Source organism: Zootoca vivipara, chromosome 13 (genome assembly GCF_963506605.1).
Source record: "Zootoca vivipara chromosome 13, rZooViv1.1, whole genome shotgun sequence".
NCBI lineage: Eukaryota > Metazoa > Chordata > Lepidosauria > Squamata > Lacertidae > Zootoca > Zootoca vivipara.
This window is the reverse complement of record NC_083288.1, coordinates 48,007,238-48,031,334: the sequence shown is the minus strand read 5'-3', so window position 1 is coordinate 48,031,334 and position 24,097 is coordinate 48,007,238. Positions and strand designations below refer to the sequence as shown.

The window sequence follows — 24,097 nt, the reverse complement described above, 5'->3', positions numbered from 1 at the left end:
TATGAGAGGAGGGGACCTTTTCTCTTTCCACTTTCTCTACACCACACAGCATTTTATAATCTTCCATCATATTGCTTCGTCCTCGCCTTTTCTTTAAACCCCAAACCCCTAAATGCTGTGAACTTTCTTCAACCCCCTCGATTGTTTTGCTTGTCCCTTTCCCAAATCTTTCCCAATTTTGCAATATCCTTTTTGAAGTGAGGCGAACGGATGTCTGGCTGCATTGCCCAGTGGTCAGGAGTGTTTGGACTTGTGGTCCAGCAGGGTCTGGAGAGGCGAAGGCTCCTAAAAGTAGAACGCAGGCGGAGTGTAGCATCTTAAGAGGTCGGGGCTTCTCGTGCAGTGAAAACAACCAAAACAGAACTGGTGGAGAATTCAGACAGGACGGAACACAAATGAATGTCTTGCTTCAAGACATTTTCCTGTGAAACTCATTGATGTTGAAGGTTGTGGTGGAGGCCGGTGGGGGTTTTCGAGGATGGGGCCAATGTATGGAGGTTTCATTTGTCTGCCCAGGGATAATAGCCCTGTTGACGTGGAGTGGAAATCAAGGGTGAAGGCCTGCAATTTGCTAGATGGACATCGCTTGGCCTAGTGGGCATATTTCTCAGAGCAAGTGGCTGGCCACAGTCAGAAAGAAATATAACACTGCTCTATAAGGGCAGTTTATCTGCCTATTTCCATTTGTATCCTGCCCTTTGGCTCACGAGGAGCCTCCGTGGCACATCTGAAGAGCCTGGTTGTTGGATCTGGCCAAAGGCCCATATAGTCAGGCGCCCTGTTCTCAAGGTGGCCAACCAGCTGCCCCAATGGGAACCTAAGTGCAACAGCCCTTCCATTTACATTCCCCAGTATAATGCCTCTATGACAGTGGTGAATATCTCTATCCTCCGCTAATGGCCTTACCCTCCATGAATTTGTCTTAATTCTCTCTGAAAGCCACCCAGATTTGTGGCCATCACTGCATCCCATGGACCAAACTCCTGTGCACTGACTAAAGAAGTCCTTTCTCTGGCCTGCCTCAAATCGTCCAACACAAAACTGCTAAGTCAAAGGCAATGGAATCAGTTGGGAAATGCTTCTTGAATGATCGGAGTGCCGGGCGTTTTAAGGAAAGCTGCCATGTGTGTCTGATCTTCCTCTTCCTCCTCTTCCCCAGCTGGATTTCCACCGGGGTCTGCTGGCCGAGCGTCCCGCAGAAGCCAAGGCGGACGAGGCGCTCTCCCTCCCTGGGGTGGGCCTGGGCATGCGGGGGGAGCGCGAGATGCCGCGGCGCTCGGAGGCACGAGAGCGGGAGGCGGTGGTCCGGGAGCAGTGGGCCGAGAGGGAGAGAGAGATGGAGCGGCGGGAGAGGACGAGGGCCGAGCGGGAGTGGGACCGGGACAAGGTGCGCGAGGGGCCCCGCTCTCGATCCCGGTCCCGGGAGAGACGCCGCAAGGAGCGCCCCAAGTCTAAGGAGAAGAAAGCCGAGAAGAAGGGTGAGTATATGGGCCGTGTGTGTGTGTGTAAAAATTCTTCCTTCCATGATGGATCCAGGGCTGTGTGGGAAGGGGCAGGCAGAGGGCAGCCCCTTCCTTCCAACTCCACGATGCTGTGATTCAGCCTTCCCTCTGGCATTATCAGGCGGACACATGAGTATTACCATTGGGGCAGCATGAATTTTTGAAATCTCCGCCTCGCCTTTCAGCAATTGCCATTTTGAGTGGCTGAGAGCATCTGGAGAGTGGGTGGGCCGAGGTCTTTAGGAAGCCGAGGGAAGAAGGCCCAGGAAGCCTCCCTTCAGAGACCGCTCTGGCGTGCAAAGTACTTAATCAATAACAACTGTAAGAATAGAAGTCTGAGGCTGCATTTGCCCCTCTGAGGTCTCTGCTTCCTCCTCTCTCTCTCTGCCAACAGAAAAGGCCCAGGAAGAGCCCCCCGCTAAACTGCTGGACGACCTTTTCCGCAAAACCAAAGCAGCCCCCTGCATTTATTGGCTTCCTCTGACAGACACCCAGGTGAGAGACACTGTCCTTCAGGAACGCGACAGTAATATCATTTGCTGCTGTCTGGACTGTCAGGGAGATGGGCTGGCTTCCCCTGTCGGGTTATTCTTGTTTATTATTCAGGGTGAATAAGCCAAGCAATCCAGAACGTTGGTCAAAATCTGCCCTCGCGTTCAGATCCTTTGGGACACTGGGTCAAATGGACAGCGGGAGGGTGCATACATTTCCCTCTTCTCTGTGACCCTGAGGACTAGAAACTTTTATTTCTAAAGGCGAAGAGATTCCCAGGGTGCAGGCCAAGCAAGATGTTTTATGCATCCTTTACTTTTTTTGCCCAACTTCTGCTAGCCGTCGTAAAGAGCAAAGAGCCACGCAGCCTTTCCTGAAGGAAAGTTTGGCAACGAACTGCGTCATTAAATGGATTCTGCCTGGCTCCAGGTACACCAGGAGCTCTGCTCTCCTGGTCCATGGGGCTATTTCCTCTTTTTTTTTAAGGTTTTAAAATAAACTTTATTTAAATTTAAATTAAAATACATTCATCACACACTTAAGAAAACACAAGCATACCAAACAAACACTAACATTCAAATAATAATATACAAAATCATATAACAAAATAATAATAAAATAAGCTGATCATATAGTCTTCTTGTAAATAATTCTAAGCAAAACCACAATTATTTTCAAAGATGCATAAACAATACAAAAAGGAAAAAAGAAGGAAAGAAAAAAAAGAAAATGGGGCTATTTCCAACCTCCCTTTTCTTGCCCATTCTCTTCCCCTCCAGTACGTTCAGAAGCAGGCCGAGCGGGCAGCCAGGGCCCGGGAGCGAGAGCGCCGGCGCAAGGAGCAGGAGGCGGAGGAGGCCCGCCAGAGGGAGCGCAGCCGACAAGCCGAGCGGGAGAAGAGGCGGGAGCACAGCCGGGAGCGCGAACGGGAGCGCCCCAACGCCACAGGAGGCGGGGCCAGCAGCAGAGGGGGCGAGCGCGGTGGCCGGGACCGCGAGCGGCGCGAGGCAAAGGCCCGCCATAGTCGGAGCCGGAGTCGCAGCACGCCTGTACAGGACAGGGGGGGGCGCCGCTGACCTATTCCAACTTCTTTACTTTGACCTTCTGCGGGGAGGGAAGGGGAGCGGTGGCGGCACTTCCTTCCCCCACCCCCTACCCCAAATCTAGCCCTGGTTTTTTGGGAGAGGACTGGGACAGCCAGGGATTGGGCTTCCCCTTTTCCAGCAGCTCTTGCGAGGAGGGAGAGGCGTGCTCGACGGATGTAATGGCTGCGGCAGGGAGAAGAAGGGGCCTTCCTCCTCGGAATGTGGGGCGGTTTTTATCCCCAGTCCTCCCGCTCCCCTCTTCTCCTGGGGCCAGCTCCCTCCCCGTTAATTTGTATTTTATTTTGGGAATTTTTTTTTTATTATTCTGATGAATACAGGAAAAAAGAACATAATAAAGAGATGGCGTTAGTTTTATACCCGCTGTGCATCTTTCTTGTTGGGTTGGGGAGTCGAGTTCCAGAACCTGCTCAGAGCGGGGTGCGAAAGAGAGAGAGAGAGAGAGAGAGAGAGAAGGAGCTTGCTAGCAGCACACCAACAGAGCTCGGCAATTCCAGCCCCTTGTGCCAAAAAAGGAAAGGGCAATTTCAGAAACAGGGGTCAAACATCTTTTCCCCCCTCATGGGACCACGTATTTTCCGCCTGCACAGCCATTAGGCAGCAGATGGCGCCTGAGAACAGAAGGCAGAGGCTCCACCACTCCTCCCAGTACCCAGATGGGCTTCACTGGTGCCTTTGAACTGTCAAGAAGCCTTGCTGGTCTCCGAACAGCTTGGGCAAAGCCCAAGAAGTGACCGCAAGCAGTCAGGGGGACACCTGGATCCACCCAAAAAGAAACCCAAAGATGAGAACCCAAGTCCTTTGCTTGCTTGTATTGATTTTGGAAGTGCCTCACAAAATCTGAAGCTAGGTCCCCCTAAGCTTACACAATGCATGCAAATACAATAAAACGCTGCACATTTCAAGTTGCGTTAACCAGCTGCCCGTGGTCCACATCTTGGGTGTTTGGGTACATAAAGCTCCAACAAGAGAGACCTTAGTAGAGTGCAAAAATGGGAGGGAAAAGTCAATGGCTAGAACTCCCATATGGTAGCATGGGAAGGGCCTACAGGGGCCATCTAGCCTGACCCCATTTCAGCCCTCCGTCTTTTTGCTCCTCTCTTGGAATTTAATTTAAAAACAAGTTCCAGAAATGGGATGGTATGTGTTGCAAAAGATAAACTATCCCCAAAGTCTTATTTTATGAAAGGTAGTTTTGCAATGGTTCCCTTCTGCCTCATGGAGAACTTTGCTAGATGTTTGCATTTTTAACCTGTCTGAAGAATTGCACAGTCCTGGACATCTACGCTCCTCATTTTTTCTCAAATCAACACACTGAGGTAAGTTAGACTTGAAAGAGACTAGTCCAAAATTTATCCCATGAGCTTCATAAGCCAGAGTTGGGTCTCTGAAGCTCCTCCACACTGTTTTGGACGAGATGAGCCTCAGGGTCCCTTCCAACTACAATTCTATGAATTTGTCTGGGGCAAGGGTCGGCAAGGTTTACCTCGCCTGGGCCAGTTCACTCCAGCAGAGATCCCTTTGTGGGCCAGATTGCACGCATGCCTGCAATTTCTGGCATCTACGCAGATGCGATTTCCAGAGTCTGCATGTGCAGACATGATTTCCAGTGCTGCGGAAGTGAGTCCCTGTGCTGTGCTGCGCCAGTTTAGTGCAGCGTGCAGGGACTCTCCAAGCGGGTGCCTCGGTTCGGGGGCGGCTCGAGGGCCAGTTAAACAACTCCCGTGGGCCACTTGTGGCCCATGGGCCTTAGGTTGCCTACCCCTGGTCTGGGGTAAAGGTAAAGGGGCCCCTGACCATTAGGTCCAGTCGTGGACGTCTTAGGTTGCAGCGCTCATCTCGCTTCATTGGCCGAGGGAGCCGGCGTACAGCTTCCGGGTCTTGTGGCCAGCATGACTAAGCCGCTTCTGGCGAACAAGAGCAGCGCACGGAAATGCAGTTTACCTTCCCGCTGGAGGGGTACCTATTTATCTACTTGCACTTTGCACTTTATCTACTTGCCCTTTGGTCTGGGGTATAAAGGCCTAAAAAGCATTTCATAGTTCTAGTTACAGGTAGGTAGCCGTGTTTGTCTGATGTGTGCATGGTATCTGAAGAAGTGTGCATGCACACAAAAGCTCATACCAATGACGAAACTTAGTTGGTCTACTACTGGAATGATTTTTTTTTGTTTTAAAAAGCATTTGTTAGGCATGCAATTCCCATCCTGGCTGATAGGTGGCACCAGTGTTCCACAGCTAATTACTTAGATGGGAGAAAAGGAGAATGCAAGAACCCTCTGAAAATGAGCTGCGGTTCCGGCAGTACAAAAACCAGAGGTGAGTTTTTATGCCTGGAAGAAACACTCTGAAGTTTTAAAAGGCTTTATGCAGCAGTTCCTTTCGTTCAGCCACCCCTCTGCCTTTTTCACCCTCCTCAAACCAGAACTGCAGAACTGCAAGGGACCCCGAGGGTCATCTAGTCGAACCCCTTGCAATGCAGGAATCTCGAGTAGATCATACAGGGCAGAATAGAATTTTCCCTTTCACATTTTGGTGCACCTCCGGGGATGCTGCAGGAAATGCAGCAGAAGGGCCGTACGTACCGTAGCAGTAGGACAAATGCTCTGAGTGCAGAAGGCCCCAGTTTCAGTCCCTGGTGGCATCTTCGGGTAGGGCTGGAAATGTCTTATCTAAAATCCTGAAGAGCCTTGGAACAATCAAAACACAATATTGTTAAACAGTTTAAAACTTAACAATCACAGACACGGGATCCTAAAAATGTAGACTTCAAGTGTGCAAATGACAAACTAGAGGCGCATCTTCACAGCGTCCTGTGGGGAGGGGGTTCCACAGCTAAGGGGCTGCTGCAGAGAATAGCCTCTCCTGGGATGCCACCCCTGAGCTTCTGGGCATGGCGAAACAACGGCCCCCACTGGCCTGCAGGGGTAGGGAAGAAGGTGGTCTTTCAGGTATTTGGGAGGGGGGGAGGCTTTAATTGGGCCTGGAAATGAATGGATGGCAAGTGTGCTGAATGAATGGTAGACTCAAAGAATTACAGGAAGGGACCCTGAGGGTCATCCAGTCCAACCCCCTGCAATGCAGGAATCTTTTGCCCGACGTGGGGCTCGAACCCGCGACCCTGAGATTTAAGAGTGGCACAAACCAGCTTCCTATGTACCCGGCTGAGCCTATTCTCCCCCCCTCTCCCATTTCCTCCACCTGTTTGCAGCAGGTGTGTGTGTGTGCTCCGCTTGTGGCGATGTTCAGTGTTCCAAACTCAGCCCTCTTGATAGACGGTGCCCTTTCTATGTGCTTCTCTGCCAGGTGACTAACAGCAGTCCTGTCTTGCTGGAAAGTTGGGCGCAGTGTGCGTGTGTGTGCCTGTGGGGCGGGCAGGAGAGGGGGAGCTGGGTGGGTAGAGAGATGAGGGTTTTAGACCTTGCAGATGATTAAAGCTTTGCACACATTCCCACACCCACACGGCCGCTGTTTCTGCCTCGTTCTCCATAGCAGATTGCTTGATCCACCAGATTTCCTCTTTCGATCCTCCTAACTCCGGCTCAAGCTTGGGAGGATTACATCACCTAACGGGATTTGGGGGTGGGGGTGGCCTGCGAAGAGAGGCCTAGCTGGAGAAGGAGCTAATCCCCACCCAGGGACCCTCTGCTGTTTCCCCTAAGTGCCAGTCGCAGTGGGTCCCCTGCAAATTCTCCATTATGAGCGCACGGGGATGCTCAGCCAACTTACGGGCTGCAGAGCAGCTTTGAAGATTTATGCCGTCCTTCATGTATGTACACTACTGCGGCCGCGATAGCCTTTATTTTCTGCCTCCCTGCCAGCCAGCCCCACTGCTGAAGCCCCCAAGACACACAGTGAGCGTAAGAGATCAAATTAAAAGCACAAATTTTGTCCCTGAAATGCCCGCCAATCCAGAATTTCCCCCATTCTCTGTCAGTGGTGGTCTGTGGACTTCTTCTCCTATGGCGATCACTCGTAGCTGAGTAAGATTGTCTTCCATAAACACGGTTTTAACAATGAGTCCGTAAGTGACTATGGAGGCCAATTCTGGATCCACACGTCCTTCCACAGCGGGGACATTAGTTTCTGGGCGGGATTTGATCACGGTGTGGATTTGCCAAGCGTGCCTTCCTCTTAGCATGTTTCTCTCTTGCGTCCTGAGTTCGAGTGTCTTCAAAGCCCATGGCACCTTTGGTAAAGGCTGTTCTCCAACTGGAGCGCTCGCAGGCCAGTGTTTCCCAGTTGTCAGTGTTTATACTACATTTTTAAAGATTTGCCTTGAGACAGTTTTTACGCTTTCCATTTTTAAGTTCGGAATAGAGTAGCTGCTTTGAAAGACAATCATCAGGCATCTGCACAACATGACCAGTCCAACGAAGTTGATGTTGAAGAATCATTGCTTTCAACACTGGTGATCTTTGCTTCTTCCAGTACACTGATATTAGTTCGCCTGTCTTCCCAAGTGATGTGTAAAAAAAACCGTTGATGGAATATTTCGAGGAGTTAGAGATTGTGTTTATAAGTGGTCTGTGTTTCACAAGCATATAGTAAGGTTGGTAGTACAGTAGCTTTGTAAACAAGCATTTTGGTTTCCCTGTGAATGTCCCGGTCCTCAAACACTCTGCACTTCAATTGGGAGAAAGCCGCACTCGGAGAGCTCACTTCCTGCTGTTTATCTACAGTAGATTATATTCACAGATATGTTGCATCTGAACATGGAGGTTCTAATTGGATATTGATGTTAACAGGCCACAAACTGATCCCACCTTGTCTTTAAATCCGTTGATGCTGGCAGCCACAATCATATATTTTAATAGGGCCAGAAGTGATCACGGGAGCCTCTCCTTGTTATCCATTATATACCCCCTGATTTATTTATTTTATTTCATAGCTTGCCCACAGGCCTGTGCAGATTGCTTGGCCTTCTGCAAAATGCAAGCGCCGGAATTGGTACGAGAAGCAGAATCCAGCCATGGGAACCATAGCTTTTGTTTTACATAAGGTTCTAGCCCTCGTGGTGGCAGAGTTAAGCGTGAGTTGAGGTGACAAAACAAACGATGAAAGGAAGGAACGCAGGAGCAGATCGGAGCAAAGGTTTAAGAGTTTTAGGGTGGCAAATTCAAATATTTTTAGCCTGTATGTTCTCCTCTGTCCCAGGAGCCTTGTAACTATAAAAAACACCTCCATAAAGCAAACTAACGGTATAAAAATACTATTACAAATCAATAAACGTCTTGTTAAAAAACAGCTTATACAACACTTCAGCTCGGGCTAGGCTGCCCATTTGTTTCTGCTACTGTTTTTCTGCTATTCTACACACAGTGGAAACTTGTGCCGAGAGGGGCCTGTCCACTTTCTGAGTCCTCTTAGTCCTTGGGAGGCAACTGCTTCGTGAGCATCGTGGGGATTGGATGTGATAGCTGCCCTAGCCAGGGTTGGGGGTCAGGGCCTTGCTATGGGGCAAGCAGAGGCAGAGAGAGACTCCCTTATGATCCTGCCTGAGCGGAGGGGTGTGGGAACGGTTAGGCGCTGAGTGACAGCCAGCGATGCATGTGGGGGGGGGAAGATTCCTCTTTTCCCACGCGATTCCCCCGGGTCCTCTTTCTCCTCGCGGGTCTATTTTTATCTCTCCTCTGCTATCGCCTTTCTCCTTCACCTCTTTCTGTGGTTGTGCTGTTGTGCATTGCGAGGCGGCTCTTGGCTCAGAGGAAGCCAGGATTGGCTCTGCCCAAAACAATCCCCGTCTGCATCTCTCGGTCAGGTCAGATCTTTGACTCCTGACCCTGGTGGCCACTTCTAAGAACCTGCATGTCCACCATTTCCTTGACCACTTCCCCAATTGCCAGCCTATGCCAAAGCCTAGATCCCCTGCCCCACCCACGGCCCCCTTTATATGGGAGACTGGTCTAGTCATATCTACCAAAACTGCCCTTTGCTGGCTTTGGCCTAACCTATAGACACCGACCCCCTAGCCACCACGATCCACTCTCGCCACCTAAACAACCCTGGAAAGACCTACACCCAAAATTCACCTTTCCACTCTGGCCAGTGCAACTCCTCAAACTTGTCCCCGGCCCTCCATATGTCGCTCTCCAGCCCCACACTTCTGGTGGGTGATGGCTTTTAACCCCAGCCTGGTGCGCTGACAATGGTTTTTCAAAGTCTTCTCCCTTTTTTAAACTTCAGGGCTTTTGCTTAATATATTTAATCTCTCTCTCTCTCACACGCATGCCCTTCCTCTCAGTCCACTTATGGGGAAGTAGAGCTTGACCACAAGACCCCCACAAAAAACCGTGTTGAGGAAGAACCGAAATGACCCCCCCCATTTCCCTCAGACCGGAATGGGTTGATTCAGCACTGAACACACACACACCCCAAATGGATTTGCCCTCTCCAAATATTTGGGGTTCGCCCCCCTTTCCCCCCATTCCTCAGTCCCCACCGCCCCAGTCCAGCCCAGTTCCTCAGCCTTCCTCAACAGCAGAGAGCCCAGTTTCCCCCGCCGGGTTAATTACGCTATTTAAATTCCCTCAAATAATCGCAGCCAGTTAATTAAACCTCAATCGATCGTTAAAAGCAGACCAATAATGAATACGCCAGCAGCCTCGCTGGGCCTCCACGAGCGTGACTCACAGCGCCCCCCCCCAGCCCCCAGCCCACTCCCTGCCATTGTGCCCACCCCAAAATCACCCGATGCCTTTCAGGCCTGAGCCACACAGCACCCCAAAAGTTCAAGCCGCCCCCCCGATCCCAAGGACATCCCTCAAGCCCCATGTCTGCACCACAAGCCCCAACCCTGACCCACACCTAGCCTAACCTTCCACCTCAACCATCCTGCACACCCCAAGTCTCCCTTCTCCCCCACTTTTGTTGGGGCCCCGATTCCCTCATTCCTTCTTCGGAGTTGTGTTGATGGTTGACCTGCAGCATTCCCCCGCCAATCCCGCCCTCTGATTCCCCCTCTTCTGGATTTGGGCAAAGGGGGGTGGGCGGTGGCAAGGGACCCCCCTCTTTCGTTCTGCCTGGCAGTCCGCGGGAGCGCAAGCCCCACTATCAATTTTTTAAAATGAGCCCTCATTAGGAATTCACAAAGTTTCCTTCTCGTGAATAATTCAGGGAACAAGAGAATGGGTTGAGGAGGTGGGGGGGAGAAATGTGGGGTGGGGAGGTTTTGGGGACGGGAGCCCCGCTTTCCAAGATCCTGGCTGTGAGAGAGGGCGGGGGTCGGGTGGGGTGTTCACGAGCATCACGGCTGCCCACCCCCTTCCCAACTCCCCGCCATTTTTCCTTGGCTTCCGCTCCCTCCCAAATAGGCCAAATTTCTGCCTCCCTCACCTCTCGCAGTCCCTTAAAATATTCAAGACCTCATTAAAATGCAATTGCAGCCAAACAATTCATTTCGGGTGGGGTGGGGGGTTTGCACGCAGCAGGTGGGGTATTCTGGCTGAGGGAAGAGGCTGGAGGAAGAGCTGGGAGGCAGAGCTGAAAGACTTGGGCGCAGGGCTTGGGTTCAAGACACCTTGTACTGTATTCGATAGATCTCCAAACGGAGAGGTGCCGGGGGGGGGCTCAAGGCCACCTTGGGGGGGGTCTTCCATTTTGCCCCCTCACCGCTTACCTTTCCACATGTTATGTCTGGGGGTTGTTACCCAGTGAGGAAGGCCGAGCACACTCTGCACATGCTCAGGGGCACTCTTGTCCAGCTTGTTCCCATTTTCCTGGACGTTGAAAACCGATTCTGGGGCTAAGCCCGGCTCATGAGAAGCACCCATTGGAGGTCTGTGGTGTCAAGTCAGGGGAACATTATATCTGGAGGCTCCCCCCCCCCAATATGTCAAAATGGGGGTGGGTGGCATGGGATTTTGAGCTGGTTTTGAGCAGGGCCGGCCTATAGATGCTGGTTGTGGGGGGTTCAACAGGCATTGGGGGCAGTTTTAGGGCAGAATTGAAAAATGTCTTATAAAGCATATTGGATTAATGATGGGTCTGGACTAAGGTTTGGTTAATTGATGTAGGGATTAGGGGTCTCCATGGGTCAGAAACAGACCCAAACCTAGTCCTGTAGAGTGAGATATTGGGGTGGGGGGCAAGGCTGAAGGTTGGATATAAACTATGGATTAAGCACTCTGTTTGTGGGGCTCTTTTGGGGGGCTTCTGAGCGTCAATTGGGGGGCAGCAGAGTTTAAGAGTCCAGATAGGGTGGAGGGTTGCAAGACATTGACAAATAGCAGGTGGGGGGAATGAAATAAATAAATAGATTTGTGCCGGGACAGGAAAGGAGTTTTTTTTTTGAGGGGGGGCGAGGGAGGGAAGTAGAGTGGAAGGATACCAGCAATTCTGAGGAAGGGTCTTCAAGTGAGGACTTGGGGGTGGAGGCGAGGGAAGAGACACCTTTTAGACCAGGAGGGACGACTCTTATTGGGGGGGGGGGTTGAAGAGAGTTCAGAAAATTGGGGTGGGGGGGAGTCCTAGTCGAAGGCTTCTAGGGGTCCAGGACTGGGACAGTGGCACGGCTGGCGGGGGTTTCTGTGGGTCAGGGTTTGGGGGCAGACATTGTCGCAGTGCTAGGCAGGGGGGGGGTCGCGCTTTTCAGTTTTTTTGGGTTTTTTGGGTGGGTGGGGGGCTCTTATCTCTTCCTCTCCATTATTTCTCTCCCTCTGCTCAGACCACCCTGCCGGGAGGGGGGAGAGTGAGTAGTAGCTGAGAAAGACGAGGGAGGGAGGGGGGAGGATCAGACGAGCATCTCTGCAGAAGAAGAATCCCTGCATCTCTCTGTCGCTGGTCCTGCTGCGCTCCCGTCTTCCTTCTCGCCCTTTGCTTTTCTCTCTCTCTTTCTCTCTTCTCTTCTACCTCCCTCCTCTTTCTCTCTCTCTCTCCCTCTCTTCCCCCGCTTCCTTCTACATCTCTGCCTCGTTCCCTCCTTCCTTAACCCTTTTCCCCGGACTCCCAGCGACTCAGGTAGGTTCCCTTCACTTTTGGGGTGGGGGGGGAAGGCAGAGGGAGAAGAAGGATAGAGGGGTGGAGCCCCCAGAGGGTACCCACAAGAAGAGGGGGGCGGCAAAATGTGGGGGTGGCGTGGGGGGACGGAGTGCGGGCGAACCCCACAACCCACCCCCACTTCCCTACAAGAGCTCAGTTCCCCCCATCTTTATCCATTCTTCCCCCAAACCATGTTATATTATTATTAATAATAATAATATTATTATTTGGGGAGGGGGCTGTTTCTAGACCTGGCTCCAGGGCATGGGAGGAGCGCGGGAATCACTAATTGATAAAAAGGCAAAATATGTAGAATTCTATTTGGGGTGGGGGGGCGGTTCCATCCTGCACTTCTCCGTCCCTCCCACTTTCTCATTCCTTCTTTCCAGCCCCAGCTGTGTATGTGTGTGTGTGTCCCCCCCCCTATTCCCGGGGGGAGTCGGGGATCAAAGTTTGATTAGGGACGTGACGGGAGAGATGAGGGGGGGGGGAAGCGATGGGGAGCCAGCGGCGCCCGCACTCATCCGTCCGCCGGGCTTTTTCGTTCCTTCGTTCCGGAGAGAATTCCGTATTGATTGTGACAAATGTTGTGGCTGGCGGGATTCCCGTCTGGGAGGGGAGGCTGGGACGACGAGGGACCCCCCCCCTTTCCCCAAACAGACGCGCTCTCGCCTTTCTCTCCCTCCTTCTCTCTCTCTCTTTCCCCCCCTCACCTACCCCCCCCCCCGTTTTCTCTTCCCCTCTTTCTTTCTGCCTGTCTCATTCCGCGATTCCGAGGCGCCTCATTAGGAATTTCACTCACGCAGCCCTGGGTTGTAAATCTACCCCGGGAGTCTTAAGACTGCAGCGCGGGGGAAAGGATTGCGGGGGGCATTGGGAGGCTGGAAAAAGAGAGGGGGGGACACCTGCTGGCATGACCAAGGGAGGGGGGAGATGGAGATAAATCAAGACCCCCACCACCTCAGCCTCCCGCCCCACAACGATTCCCAGGAGAGAGAGAGGAAGGGCTATGGTGAGGATTGGTGGAACCTGACCCACAGCCCCCACACCACAACCCCTCCACACCAACCCAGATCCCACTGGAGAGACCCCCCCCCTACAAGGCATTTTATGGCAGCCCCCCTCCCCAGACTGATTTATGCATCAGCATAAGCTCACCCACCCCCCTCTTCAAGTGTCCTAGGTACTCCACAAGGGCTATGGGGTGGCTATAGATTTGGGGTGGCTCTGCCCTCAGTCTCCCGTCTCAGCCCATTATTCCCGCCCGCCCCCCAAAAATCCTGGTCCTCCCTCTGCATTCCTCAATGCACCTTGGTCATCCTGACCCACAGCCCCCCAAAGCTGCCCCCCTGATCTTTAAATGAATGTGATTCCTTCCTGCATTACTTGTCGCCACGCACACACACCGACCCCAGGGCCCTTGACCTCTTCCTTCCATCCATGCCAAAACCCCTCCTGTTCTGGCCTCCCTCTTTCTATTGATGCTCCTCAGATTCAATTTCAGATCCGATTCCCTCTCCCCCAACCCGCAAAAATAAACAAATAAACCCCAGCTTTGGTCCTGATCAGTACTTCCAGGTCTCCATTTCGGACCTAATTCTGCCCCCCCACCTACTGAAATGTTAGGAACACAGTGAATCGTAAAACTGGGGTGCAAGGGTCCCCCAGAATTAGACCACCCTGTCCAACTGCACTTCAGAGGCCCAGCCACCCCCAACATTATCTACACCCAGTGTGACTAACCAAATTTGCTTGCGTCTTCTCAAAAACCAAAAAACCAACCCCACCCAATATCTTTTTGGACTTCTAGTTTCAGGGGGAACCTGCCCCCCAAAAAACTCCAGGTCCATCATGCCCCCTCCTCATTATATTTCCCTCCCCACATCTAAGGGTTGCATTACTCCCCACCCCCACCCCGCTTTCTCTTGGAGTCAATTTTCTGACAAGGCGAAATAAGATTTGCTGGGTTTATTCTCCCAGGGTCTGGGAATAACTAATCCTAAAAAATCCGCTTAGATTTGGGCAGGAGGGGAGGGGGAGGGAGGAAAGAGACAGAGCCTGCCTGGAGGGGGAGAAGGAATAAATGAAGGAAGGGATGGGGTGGAGAGGGCTGGAAAGAAGGGAATCACTTGCAGGAGGAAGCAGGAGGGAATTAAAACAAACACAGCTAGCACTGGTCCCAGCTTAGGGCCTCGTTCTGAGCCCCTGATTTATTTTAATGGCATCTAGGAAATCTGGGATACAAGATTTACAGTTACAGAGGCTACTGAAAATTGGCATTTAAACAGGGAAGTAATAAATGAGATACTTATATATGTCTCCCCCCCCCTTTTTGTTTTTGTTTTTGCATTTTAAAAAAATAAAGAAATGCAAGCACTTTTAAATCAGTGGGGCATGAATGAACAGGGACCTAGTCTTTAAGGTTCATCTTTCCTTATGTCCTAGAAAAGTTGCCACCTTTATCATACTGCCCTTTGCCCCTTGTGCCTTTAACGGCAGTCTGATCTGAGGAGAAATTAGGCAGGGTAAAGCCTTTCTCATCTCCTGATCTCCATGCCAGAAGAAGCTTTTCAGCGGGCTACGTTTCTGAGCAATGGGCTAACATCAGAAGCACAGGAGCTGGGGAACAGGGAAGCAGTTGGCAACTCTCTGAGGAACAGGCAGGCAGAGAGCACACTATCTGTGGGTGCGCTGGCTCAAAATCACTTAACGGAGATGAGGAGGGTATATATATATGGACATGATCGGTCTTTTAATCTGGATTAATTAATCCGGAACAAGTACCACCCCCTGATCCCATAATCATCACACTCCCTGGTGCCTATTAGAATCCACATTTCCGTGTTGTCTCCTTTTTAAAAAACAAAAGCAAGCCGCCGTCTTAACACTTCCCAGATCTGTAGTAAGTTAAGCGAAAACAAGAATGTACATTTGATCACGGAAACATGATAATCGCCTGTTTGCTGCTTTCTGGGCCACATTCACAAAATTTGCAAGTGACAGATTCCAGACTCAAAGGTGCTGTCCGCGTCCTTGTTAAACAAACAAAAATTTGACTTATTACCGGGTCTTAATGCTTGAGATGCTCTGGAGTGCTGGGATCCAGCCTTGGGACACGGGGGAATAATAAAAAAAGCAGCATGTGCTCTGAGCATTGGCAGAGTGCCTTTCTCCTCAACCGTCATTAGCCACAACCAGCTATTGTACTCACATACCATAGGTTCAAACCTCCTAGCACATTTGAGCATGCGAGGGCCTTCCTTTTAACCCCGCAAAATGGGGGTCTGTAGCTCACTGGCAGAGCTATTCGCTTCGCATGGAAAAAGTCCAAGGTTCGATCCCTGGTGTCTCCAGCTACATAGTCATAATAAATTTAATAATAACAAGATGGTGGATCGTGGCCAGTCAGAGGAGGCTAAACATGATAAAGTGGACAAATAAGTTTCATTCAGTATAAGGCAGCTTCCTCAAATATATTCTCATATGCAAAATCGCTAATGTTTATTCTGTATTGACTATTCTGTCATCCCTTTCCTCGATCGTTGACACAGATAACAGCTGCCACTTCATATAAAAGCACGTTGAAAATAGTTTTTTGGGGGGGGTATGCGAAGAATACTGTCGTTTGACCCACCCCAGTTTTGTGAGTGAAAAGGGGGGTTGTGTTGCTAAAGGAATCCCGTGTTTTCTTTCTATTTGTCCTGGGCTGGGCCAGATCAAAAGTCATCCCCTCAGGCAGCAGAACCGGGCCACAATTTGAGGGCTTATCTTTATGGGACTATTTCCGTCCCCAACATACCACCTCGGCGGTATAATTTTAGCGGCTCGGCGGCAGGAACTAAGCGCCATTTTGGATCTGCCGGCCTGAATCTTGCCAGGCCTGGGCGGGAGAGAAGCTGCTTAGCTGTTTTGCCTCAGGTGGCAAAATATCTGAGGCTGGCTCTGGACATGGCACACATCTTGGGAAGCGTTCCAAAATTTATGAAACGGAAACTTTACAATGGTCTGCCTCTGCGCCTGTTTGACTGCCCAGATTTGTGGTTGGCCGATCAGCTTTTGGCTCCCGTGGAGGGAGTTTAAATGTATTTGACTTGACCCACTTGTAAGCTAACGCATTGTTGTTGTTTTATGCAGCTTGGGGTTGCTTTCGGACATCTGTCTTAAGATGCCGGTCTGGGGAAATGTAAAAAGTAGGGTTTATTTCATTAGCCACCTTTTTCCGGTGGGAAATAGGTGCTACTACCACGCACACCCCAGACGCCCTTGAAATGTGTGTTTTGCCAGAGCTAATTCTGACCTGTGGTAGCGACCTGCGAATGGTCATTACTCTGGGTTTGTTAGCCAGGCTCAGGGAACAAGAAAGTGGCATCGGCATGTCTTTTCACGTGTGGCGGCAGAGCCTCTGAGACCCTCTGGAGTTATTTATGTGATATAATCATAGAATCGTGGAATTGGAAGAAAGGCGTGCGAGGGTCATCTAGTCCAACCCTCTGCGATGCAGGAATCTTTTGCCCGACATGGGACTCGAACCCACGCGACCCTGAGATTACGAGTCTCATGCTCTGCCGACTGAGCTAGGTGCCTGATAGGCGGGATACAGTACGTACCTGCATGTGTGAATGCAAGTAATGCAGGGCAATGGAGTGAAGAGAGCCGGGTCTTTTCATTCAAATTACAGACAACGGGAAAAATAGGAAAGGAATCAATGCCTACTTTTGTAAAGGTTCAAATGGATACCTGAGGCTGGTGCTCAGGCAACTTTTGGGCTGAATCAGGAACACTGAGGGAAAAGCAAAGGGAGGAGATGTCGTTGTTGTGGCACAGGGCAAGTTGCCTCTGGGAAAATGTGGTGCTGACTAGAAGCTTAGACCTGAGCTTTTGTGACTTGCTGGCTTCTTGAGAAAAACCTGCAAGGGTGAAAATCCTATCTCTCCCCACCTGCCCTCCACAAGCTGGTTGCTCCACGCTGATCTGCTTTTGAAATTAGAAAGGGGCGCTTTTCCATCCTGCCTCTCCCCAGCCCTCAGATCTCTCAGATCTTAAATGCGCCTTCCTGTAATTTAAAATTGTTTCTTCTTATCCTTGCCCTCAGCAGATACGGCATACTCTCCCGTCTTCTTTCTGACACCCTTTTAAAATACTTGGGAGGAAACCGCCGCTTCTTAGAGCAAGGGGTGTTGGCGGGGGAACCTGGGAGACCTTCTAGGTTTTACGGCAAAAGGACTTTAGCTCCGCGCCAGAGCGCTTTCTTTAAAATGCAAAAACGTCCCAAAGTTCAACCCATTTCCTGGCGCCCACCCCTTCCTGGGATTCAGCTCCCACAATCCCCGACCATCGATTGGCCTCCTGGCTGGGGGGCGGCTGGATTTCGGAGCCCAACCATGTTGGGAAGGCCACCTAAGTTGTCCCTTGGGGAAAGATAATTCAGCATATTCCTCCTTCTCCACAGGGGTTGGTCTCAAAATGATCACGCCGCAATGAGGTCCGAGGGTTTTGCCCTGCAGCGCTTTGCAAGGCCGCAGAGGCTTCTGGGAAATAGCGTTGTGAACGCCATACTCCGCAGGGTCGGTGGTGGGCAGAAGGGGCAGGCCAGCCCCACAAAACTGAGAGAAAGACGTGAGATCTGGGGCATGAAAAGTCGGGCAAGTTTGAGCCAGGCCTAACCTGGTTTTAGGCCCGTGAAAGAGATCAGTCTCCAAAAGGAGCGATACTTCCCCTTGCAGTCACACCCTTGTAGCCTGGAACACAGAGAGAGATTTTTGTGGCAACTTGCAGGCGAAGGGAGAGAACTCTGCACATGTTCAGAGGCCCCTCCAGGGTCGAGTCTTTCACTCTTGGTCTCCAATTGCAGGGAGCAGGGGACAACTTGGGGCTCCTCTGAGGGCAGGGAAGGAAACTTGAACTGGTGCCCTGGAATTATAGGAGAATAGAAAGCCACCTTGTGCTAGAGTCACACCATATCTACTAGTATTGCCTGCACTGACTGGCAGCATTTCTCCAAGGCTGCAGACAGGTATCTCTCCCAGCCCTCCTTGGTGATGCCATTGGGGGTTTCACCTGCGACCTTCTGCCTGCAAAGCTCTACCAGCACAATCGCTTGGTGCTGATAATGCCAAGGCTGAAGGTTCAAATCCTCGCATGAGACGGCTGCATTGCAGGGGGTTGGACTAGATGACCCACAAGGTCCCTTCCAACTCTACGATTCTATGACCTACATTACCAAAAGGGCTTGAGGAAGGCAGTGGCTGTTGGCTTCGTGCCCGAACCGAACAAGTTGCTTACAGGAGCGCAGCGAGCTGCTTTACGTTGAGCCAGACCGTCGGCCCACCGAGTGGAGTTTTGCCTACACTGACTGGCAGCAGTGGCTCTCCAGGGTGTCAGGCAGGGAGACACCCCCCAGGCTGGGATCGAACCTGGGAGCTTCTGCATGCAAAGCTGATGCTCTGCCACTGAGCCACACAGCCTGCCTTGCCCAGGGCTGCATCCGGCTACTGAAAACGGGGGCCGAGGCCTGAGAGAGTGCATGCTCAGCCTTTTCCCTGCCTCTGCCGCCATCTCAAATTAAGTCCGGGGCGGGCTGCTTCTTGAGGAAGCACCTGCTGGACACGCGCTCCCAGCCTCCGATTCCCCCCCCCTGCTCATTTCCTCGCTGTTTATCTTCATTTCCGATCAATAAGGAGAAGCCAAGTGACTGAATCAGTTGTCGCTCTGAATGAATTACAGCGATTAGGCCCTGGTATGAGGAGGAGGAGGAGGAGGGAAGAGGAACTGGGGACCAGATCTTCGTGCCAGTTTCAACAGAGGGCGCCACTGGAGGGCAAGGCGGGTTGTTGTTTTTTATAAAAAAAGAAATTTATTAACTGCATTTCTGGATCACGCTCGAAAGGTTAAAGCAGGTCAGGCCGCAGTTGGGCCCAACTGCCCCGCAGGTTAATTGGGTTGAACGAAGGCCTCGGAGGGAAACCGCTAACAAGGAAGGCGAGAGAGAGAGAGAGAGGTTGGGGGGGGGGAGGCAGAGAATGCAGATGCCAGGTGAGCGATAGAAATACAAAGAGGAGGGGAGACCCAGGGCGCTTCCGGACGACCTGTGCATTGCGCATTTTGTCCTGATTTGCTCACGGGGAAGCGAGGCGACGTTGGCCATTTAGTGAGTGTTTGCCTCAATTTGTTTGCAGGGAAGTTAGATGATGTGGTGCCAGAGCCGGTGTTACCCCCACGCTTTCCGTATCACAAAAAGTTGGATCTTTTTGGGAAAGTGGGGTTCTTATTTCTTTCTTTGTTAAAGAAAGAAGATCTCAGGGCAGCTCATGGCAGGAATATATATATATATAGGGTTTTGAGTACAAGAGGGCCAGGACAACTTTAATCGTGCTGGTATGTGGTTGAATCCCGCTTGAAAGCAGTGACAGTCTGGAAGCTCCCAGGTTGTGGAAGAAGGAGCGACAGAATCGAGGAAGGAAGGAAGGAAGGAAGGAAGGAAGGAAGGAAGGAAGGAAGGAAGGAAGGAAGGAAGGAAGGAAGGAAGGAAGGAAGGAAGGAAGGGTCTGTAGTGGAGCTCAGCCCTAGCACTGGTTGCCAATGGCAGAGCTTATCCCTAGAGATTATGAAGCCAGAACATAACAAGGGCTCCCCTGAGCAGATGCAGAATGCATCTCCCTTAAGAGCATAAGACCTTGCTGGATCAGGCCAGTGGCCCGTCTAGTCCAGCATCCTGATCTCACAGTGGCCAACCAGATGGCCCTGGGGGGGGGGACCCAGAGGCAGGATTTGAGCAGCAAAACACTCTCCACCTCCTGAGATTCCCAGCAAGTGGTATGCAGGAGCTCACTGCAGAAGACAGCCGCTGTGGCTAGTAGCTGTCGATAGCCAAATCCTCCCACGAATTTGCCCGGTCCTCTTTTAAAGCCGTCCCAAGTCAGTGGCCCTCCTCACCGCTTCCTGCGGGAGTGAGTGACTGCCGCAGGCTCCTGAGGTCAGAGAGTCTTCCCACGTCAAGGGCTGAGGACGAGAGGTTCCAGGTCAGAGGATGCTATTTCCAGGCAGTTCTGGGTCCTGGCATCTGTCCGCCACCCTCTCGAAACCAAGGACTGGGAAGGCAGGCAGGTAGCCAGGCAAAATATTGCAGAGGGTTAAGTGAAGAGGGTACCCCAACTGTTACCCCCCCCCTAGTGTGGTCAAGAGTCCTAGAAGAGGACAGGACCTCAGGGCTTCCTCGGTGGCCCAAGTTGATGATGGCAAAGGTTTTAAGCACAGAGGCAAACGTGGCCGAAATATTTTGCTGAGGAACCATCAAGTTTTTCTGGCCCCCAGCTCCTCCTGGCCATTTCCACCACTAGTTCCCACTGGGTAGATTGTTGGGGGACGACCACAAATTAACCCCAGAGTGTACGTATTTATATATATATATGTATCCCTACACAAAACAGGACAAGGCAGTATCTCTGTCTCGTTCTGCCCTTCCTTGCAACTGCGTTTATCTCCCTGTCTGTCCATTTCTCGCTCCATCCATCATCTGTCCTCTCTCGTCTGCAGGGCAGGCTGGGGAGCAGGACCTGAGGGGAATGTAGAACAGAGACACAGGGAGTGTGTGTTGTGTGTGTTGTGGGGGGGGCAGGGAGTGAGAACAAGAGGGAGAGAAGATGCAGGGAAGGAAGGAGAGAGGGAGGCATAGGCGGATGCATAGATAAATAATCTGCACGGATGGATGGATGGATGGACGGGCAGATGGCTTAGATGAATAGTTAAGTGCCTGTCTTTGGACAGGTTGGTGATGGGCAGGTGGATGGAGCGACGGGCATATTTGAAGATCTCTGTGGACGGATGGATGAATAGTGGGCGGGTGCTGGAGGAGATGGGTGGCTGGTTTAAAGAGGAACGTGTGGGGAGAGGAGGAAGGGGGAAGGGGGTGGGTGCATGGAGGAAAAAAGGGGCTTGCAGATGCGTGGATGGTCGGAACATTTCGCCCTAGTGGTTTTGTGGGTTTGGCTGCTTTGTGAATGATTTGGGGCTGGAGCTTCCCCAGGCGGGAAAGAGGAGCAAACCCCACAGACCCGAGCAACAAAATGGCTCTATTGCCTAAACCAGGCACCCCCAAACTTCGGCCCCTCCAGATGTTTTGGACTACAATTCCCATCATCCCTGACCACTGGTCCTGTTAGCTAGGGATCATGGGAGTTGTAGGCCAAAACATCTGGAGGGCCACAGTTTGGGGATGCCTGGCCTAAACAAACTGGGCGGCAGTTCTTCAGGGTTTCAGGCAGGGCTCTCTCCCAGCCGTACCTGGAGACACCGAGACTTGAACCTGGGACCGCCTGCCTGCAAAGCAGATATTCTCCCCCTGAGCTGCGGCCTCTCCTGCTTGACCGCGGGGCCCTCGTTGACCTCAGGGCTGGTTCAAGCCACTTTGCTGCAAGATGGCCCCTCTCCCCACTCCAGCTGAGCTGACTTCAGTACCAGCAATGGAAATAGCATCTTCCTGACACCCGAAGGCAGCAGACTATTTTAGGGATGCTGGGCTGGCCCATATCGCCTGCACAGTTTGGTCCTCCAACAGAGAGCAACGCGGAGGGGGGCCTTCGGAAGGAAGCTCTAGGAAGCAGAGGTGGCGGCCCTCCGCACCTGCCCCCTGAAGCGGTCTGCTTTCTCCGCCCAATGATAGGGCCGGCCCTCTTCCTCCCCATTCATTCTTTCCAGTTCCTGAGTCAGACCCCAGGACTGTGTTTAGGCTGACACTCTTGTCGGTGGATGTAACTTTCACGACTACAGCTCACGTCACTAGGGATCCTGAAGCTACCGGTAACAGGACTAGGTTGCAACTTAAATGTTGGGAATAAGCGCTGTTTGACAGTGCAGCTCGCTCAGAAGGCGGTGGATTTTTTTTCACGGGAGGTTTTTAAGCAAAGGTTGGATGGCCACCTGTCAAGGATTCTTCGGTTGTGATTCCTGCATTGCAGGGGGTTGGACTAGAGGACCTCGGTGGCCCCTTCCAACTGTACGATTCTATGATTTGTGGCAGGCTGACAGAAAGACCCAGAGTTTGAAATCCTAGGTCAGAAGGAGTAATACCTAGGAAGCTGCCTTATGCTGAGTCAGAGCAACTAGGCCAGTCTTGCCTGCACTGACTGGCAGCCGTTCTCTAGGGTTTCAGCCTCTCCCTACCTGGAGATGCTAAGGATTGAACCTGCAACCTTCTGCAAGCAGAGCAAATGCTCTGCTACTGAGCCACGACCCGTCTCCATCGTCACGCATAAGTAATATAACCTCCAGTGGGACCGATTTACCCAGTGCTGAACTGGCCTTCTGGTACCTATAATAGGTAAATCTGTCTCCATTAAATGAGCCTTTTTCCTTCTCTCTGCCACCAGAAGCAGCTGGCTTTCACCCGTGGAGTAGTTTAGGAAACCAAGGGTTGAGCCGAAGAACCCCCACATACCTGTGATACTGGTTTCGTTCTTAGATTTCCCATTTCTGCCTTTGTATAATTTAAAGTGTTTACTGTGAACTGAGAAGTGGGGAAGCCATGGCCCTCCGAATGTTGTGGCGGCACTCCGGTTCCCATCGTTCCCTGATGGTGAGCCATACTAGCCACAAAATCTAGAGGGCCACGGGTTTCCCCAGTCCTGTTTTAAACCGCCCGGAGAATCCTAGCTAGGAGGTGGTCCGCAAATATTGCAAATCAATGAGAACGGAGGATGCTGGGATGAGGTTCTCAGCTCACACGCCAGCCGAACAGCATCCGCAGTGGAGCGCGAGCCCAAAGATGTGCAGAGTGTGCACCCGAAGACGTGCAGAGTGTGACCCAGGCTCCCTTGCCTTGGCTTCGCCCTTCCCTGAAGAGAGCCAGTGTGGTGTAGGGCATAGAGTGTTGGACCAAGACCTGGGAGACCAGGGTTCGAATCCCTGGCAGACGGTCCCCCCCAAAAAAAAAGTCCAATTGTGGAGCCCATTGGTTAGATCCAGCAGGAGGGCAGTTCTCTGCAGAAGTCCTGTAGAATTGCGGGCAACGTTGGCCAGCTTGCCTTGGGAAGGGTTAGAAGGGATTTGAGCTAGGTCCTGCTCATGGGTTGCAATGGGAAGACCAATAGGCCATTGGGTACAGTGTTTGGGGAAGTGCAGATTTGTCTCCTGGCCTACCTGTTATCAGTCATCATTCGTAGATCTAGTGTCTGGTTCTCTTTGGGAGGCTGGGAAGGATTTCGGATATCTCCCACCCATAGGTTGCAGTTGGTAGACCTGGGGATCTGACCTTGTGGGGTGACCTAGAGCTAGTCGCCACCACTCAGGCAGACCCCCCCCCACTCAATAGCATCTAGATCTAGGGAAGTAATAGTACCACTGTATCCTGCTCTGGTCAGACCTCACCTGGAGTACTGTGTCCAGTTCTGGGCACCACAGTTCAAGAAGGATACTGACAAGCTGGAACGTGTCCAGAAGAGGGCAACCAAAATGGTCAAAGGCCTGGAAACGATGCCTTATGAGGAACGGCTTAGGGAGCTGGGCATGTTTAGCCTGGAGAAGAGAAGGTTAAGGGGTGATATGATAGCCATGTTCAAATATATAAAAGGATGTCATATAGAGGAAGGAGAAAGGTTGTTTTCTGCTGCTCCAGAGAAGCGGACACGGAGCAATGGATTCAAACTTCAAGAAAGAAGATTCCACCTAAACATTAGGAAGAACTTCCTGACAGTAAGAGCTGTTCGGCAGTGGAATTTGCTACCAAGGAGTGTGGTGGAGTCTTCTTCTTTGGAGGTCTTTAAGCAGAGGCTTGACAGGCATCTGTCAGGAATGCTTTGATGGTGTTTCCTGCTGGGCAGGGGGTTGGACTGGATGGCCCTTGTGGTCTCTTCCAACTCTATGATTCTATGATTCTAAGACAGAAGTATGTACACCCCCATGGGCTCCTTGGAGGGGAAGGTGGGTTACAAATGCCATAATGAATAAATAACTCTGGCCCGATTGGATGGGAATCAGAGAAGAGGCTCCCTAAGGAAGAGGAATGGTGTTCTTTATGGATTATCTGCAT

At 51.6% G+C, this 24,097-nt stretch overlaps 2 protein-coding genes and 1 non-coding gene across 3 annotated transcripts in view; 2 read left to right on the top strand and 1 right to left on the bottom strand.

Annotated features, from left to right (window-relative positions):
* Positions 1–3,454, top strand: part of ACIN1 (apoptotic chromatin condensation inducer 1) — a 35,643-nt gene extending 32,189 nt beyond the window's left edge. Inside the window, exons 16-18 of the mRNA XM_035134784.2 lie at positions 1,160–1,478; positions 1,897–1,997; positions 2,774–3,454. Coding sequence (XP_034990675.1) covers positions 1,160–1,478; positions 1,897–1,997; positions 2,774–3,070 — 717 coding nt within the window. The 3' untranslated portion in view covers positions 3,071–3,454. The remainder of the gene's footprint in view (positions 1–1,159; positions 1,479–1,896; positions 1,998–2,773) is intronic.
* A 133-nt stretch (positions 3,455–3,587) lies between these two features.
* The window catches only part of CDH24 (cadherin 24), a 39,582-nt gene continuing 19,072 nt past the window's right edge, over positions 3,588–24,097 (top strand). Inside the window, exon 1 of the mRNA XM_035134909.2 lies at positions 3,588–5,415. The gene's annotated coding sequence lies outside the window, so the exon portion shown is untranslated. The remainder of the gene's footprint in view (positions 5,416–24,097) is intronic.
* Positions 16,585–16,666, bottom strand: TRNAT-CGU (transfer RNA threonine (anticodon CGU)). Its single transcript has one exon. It is a non-coding gene; the product is annotated as a tRNA-Thr (tRNA).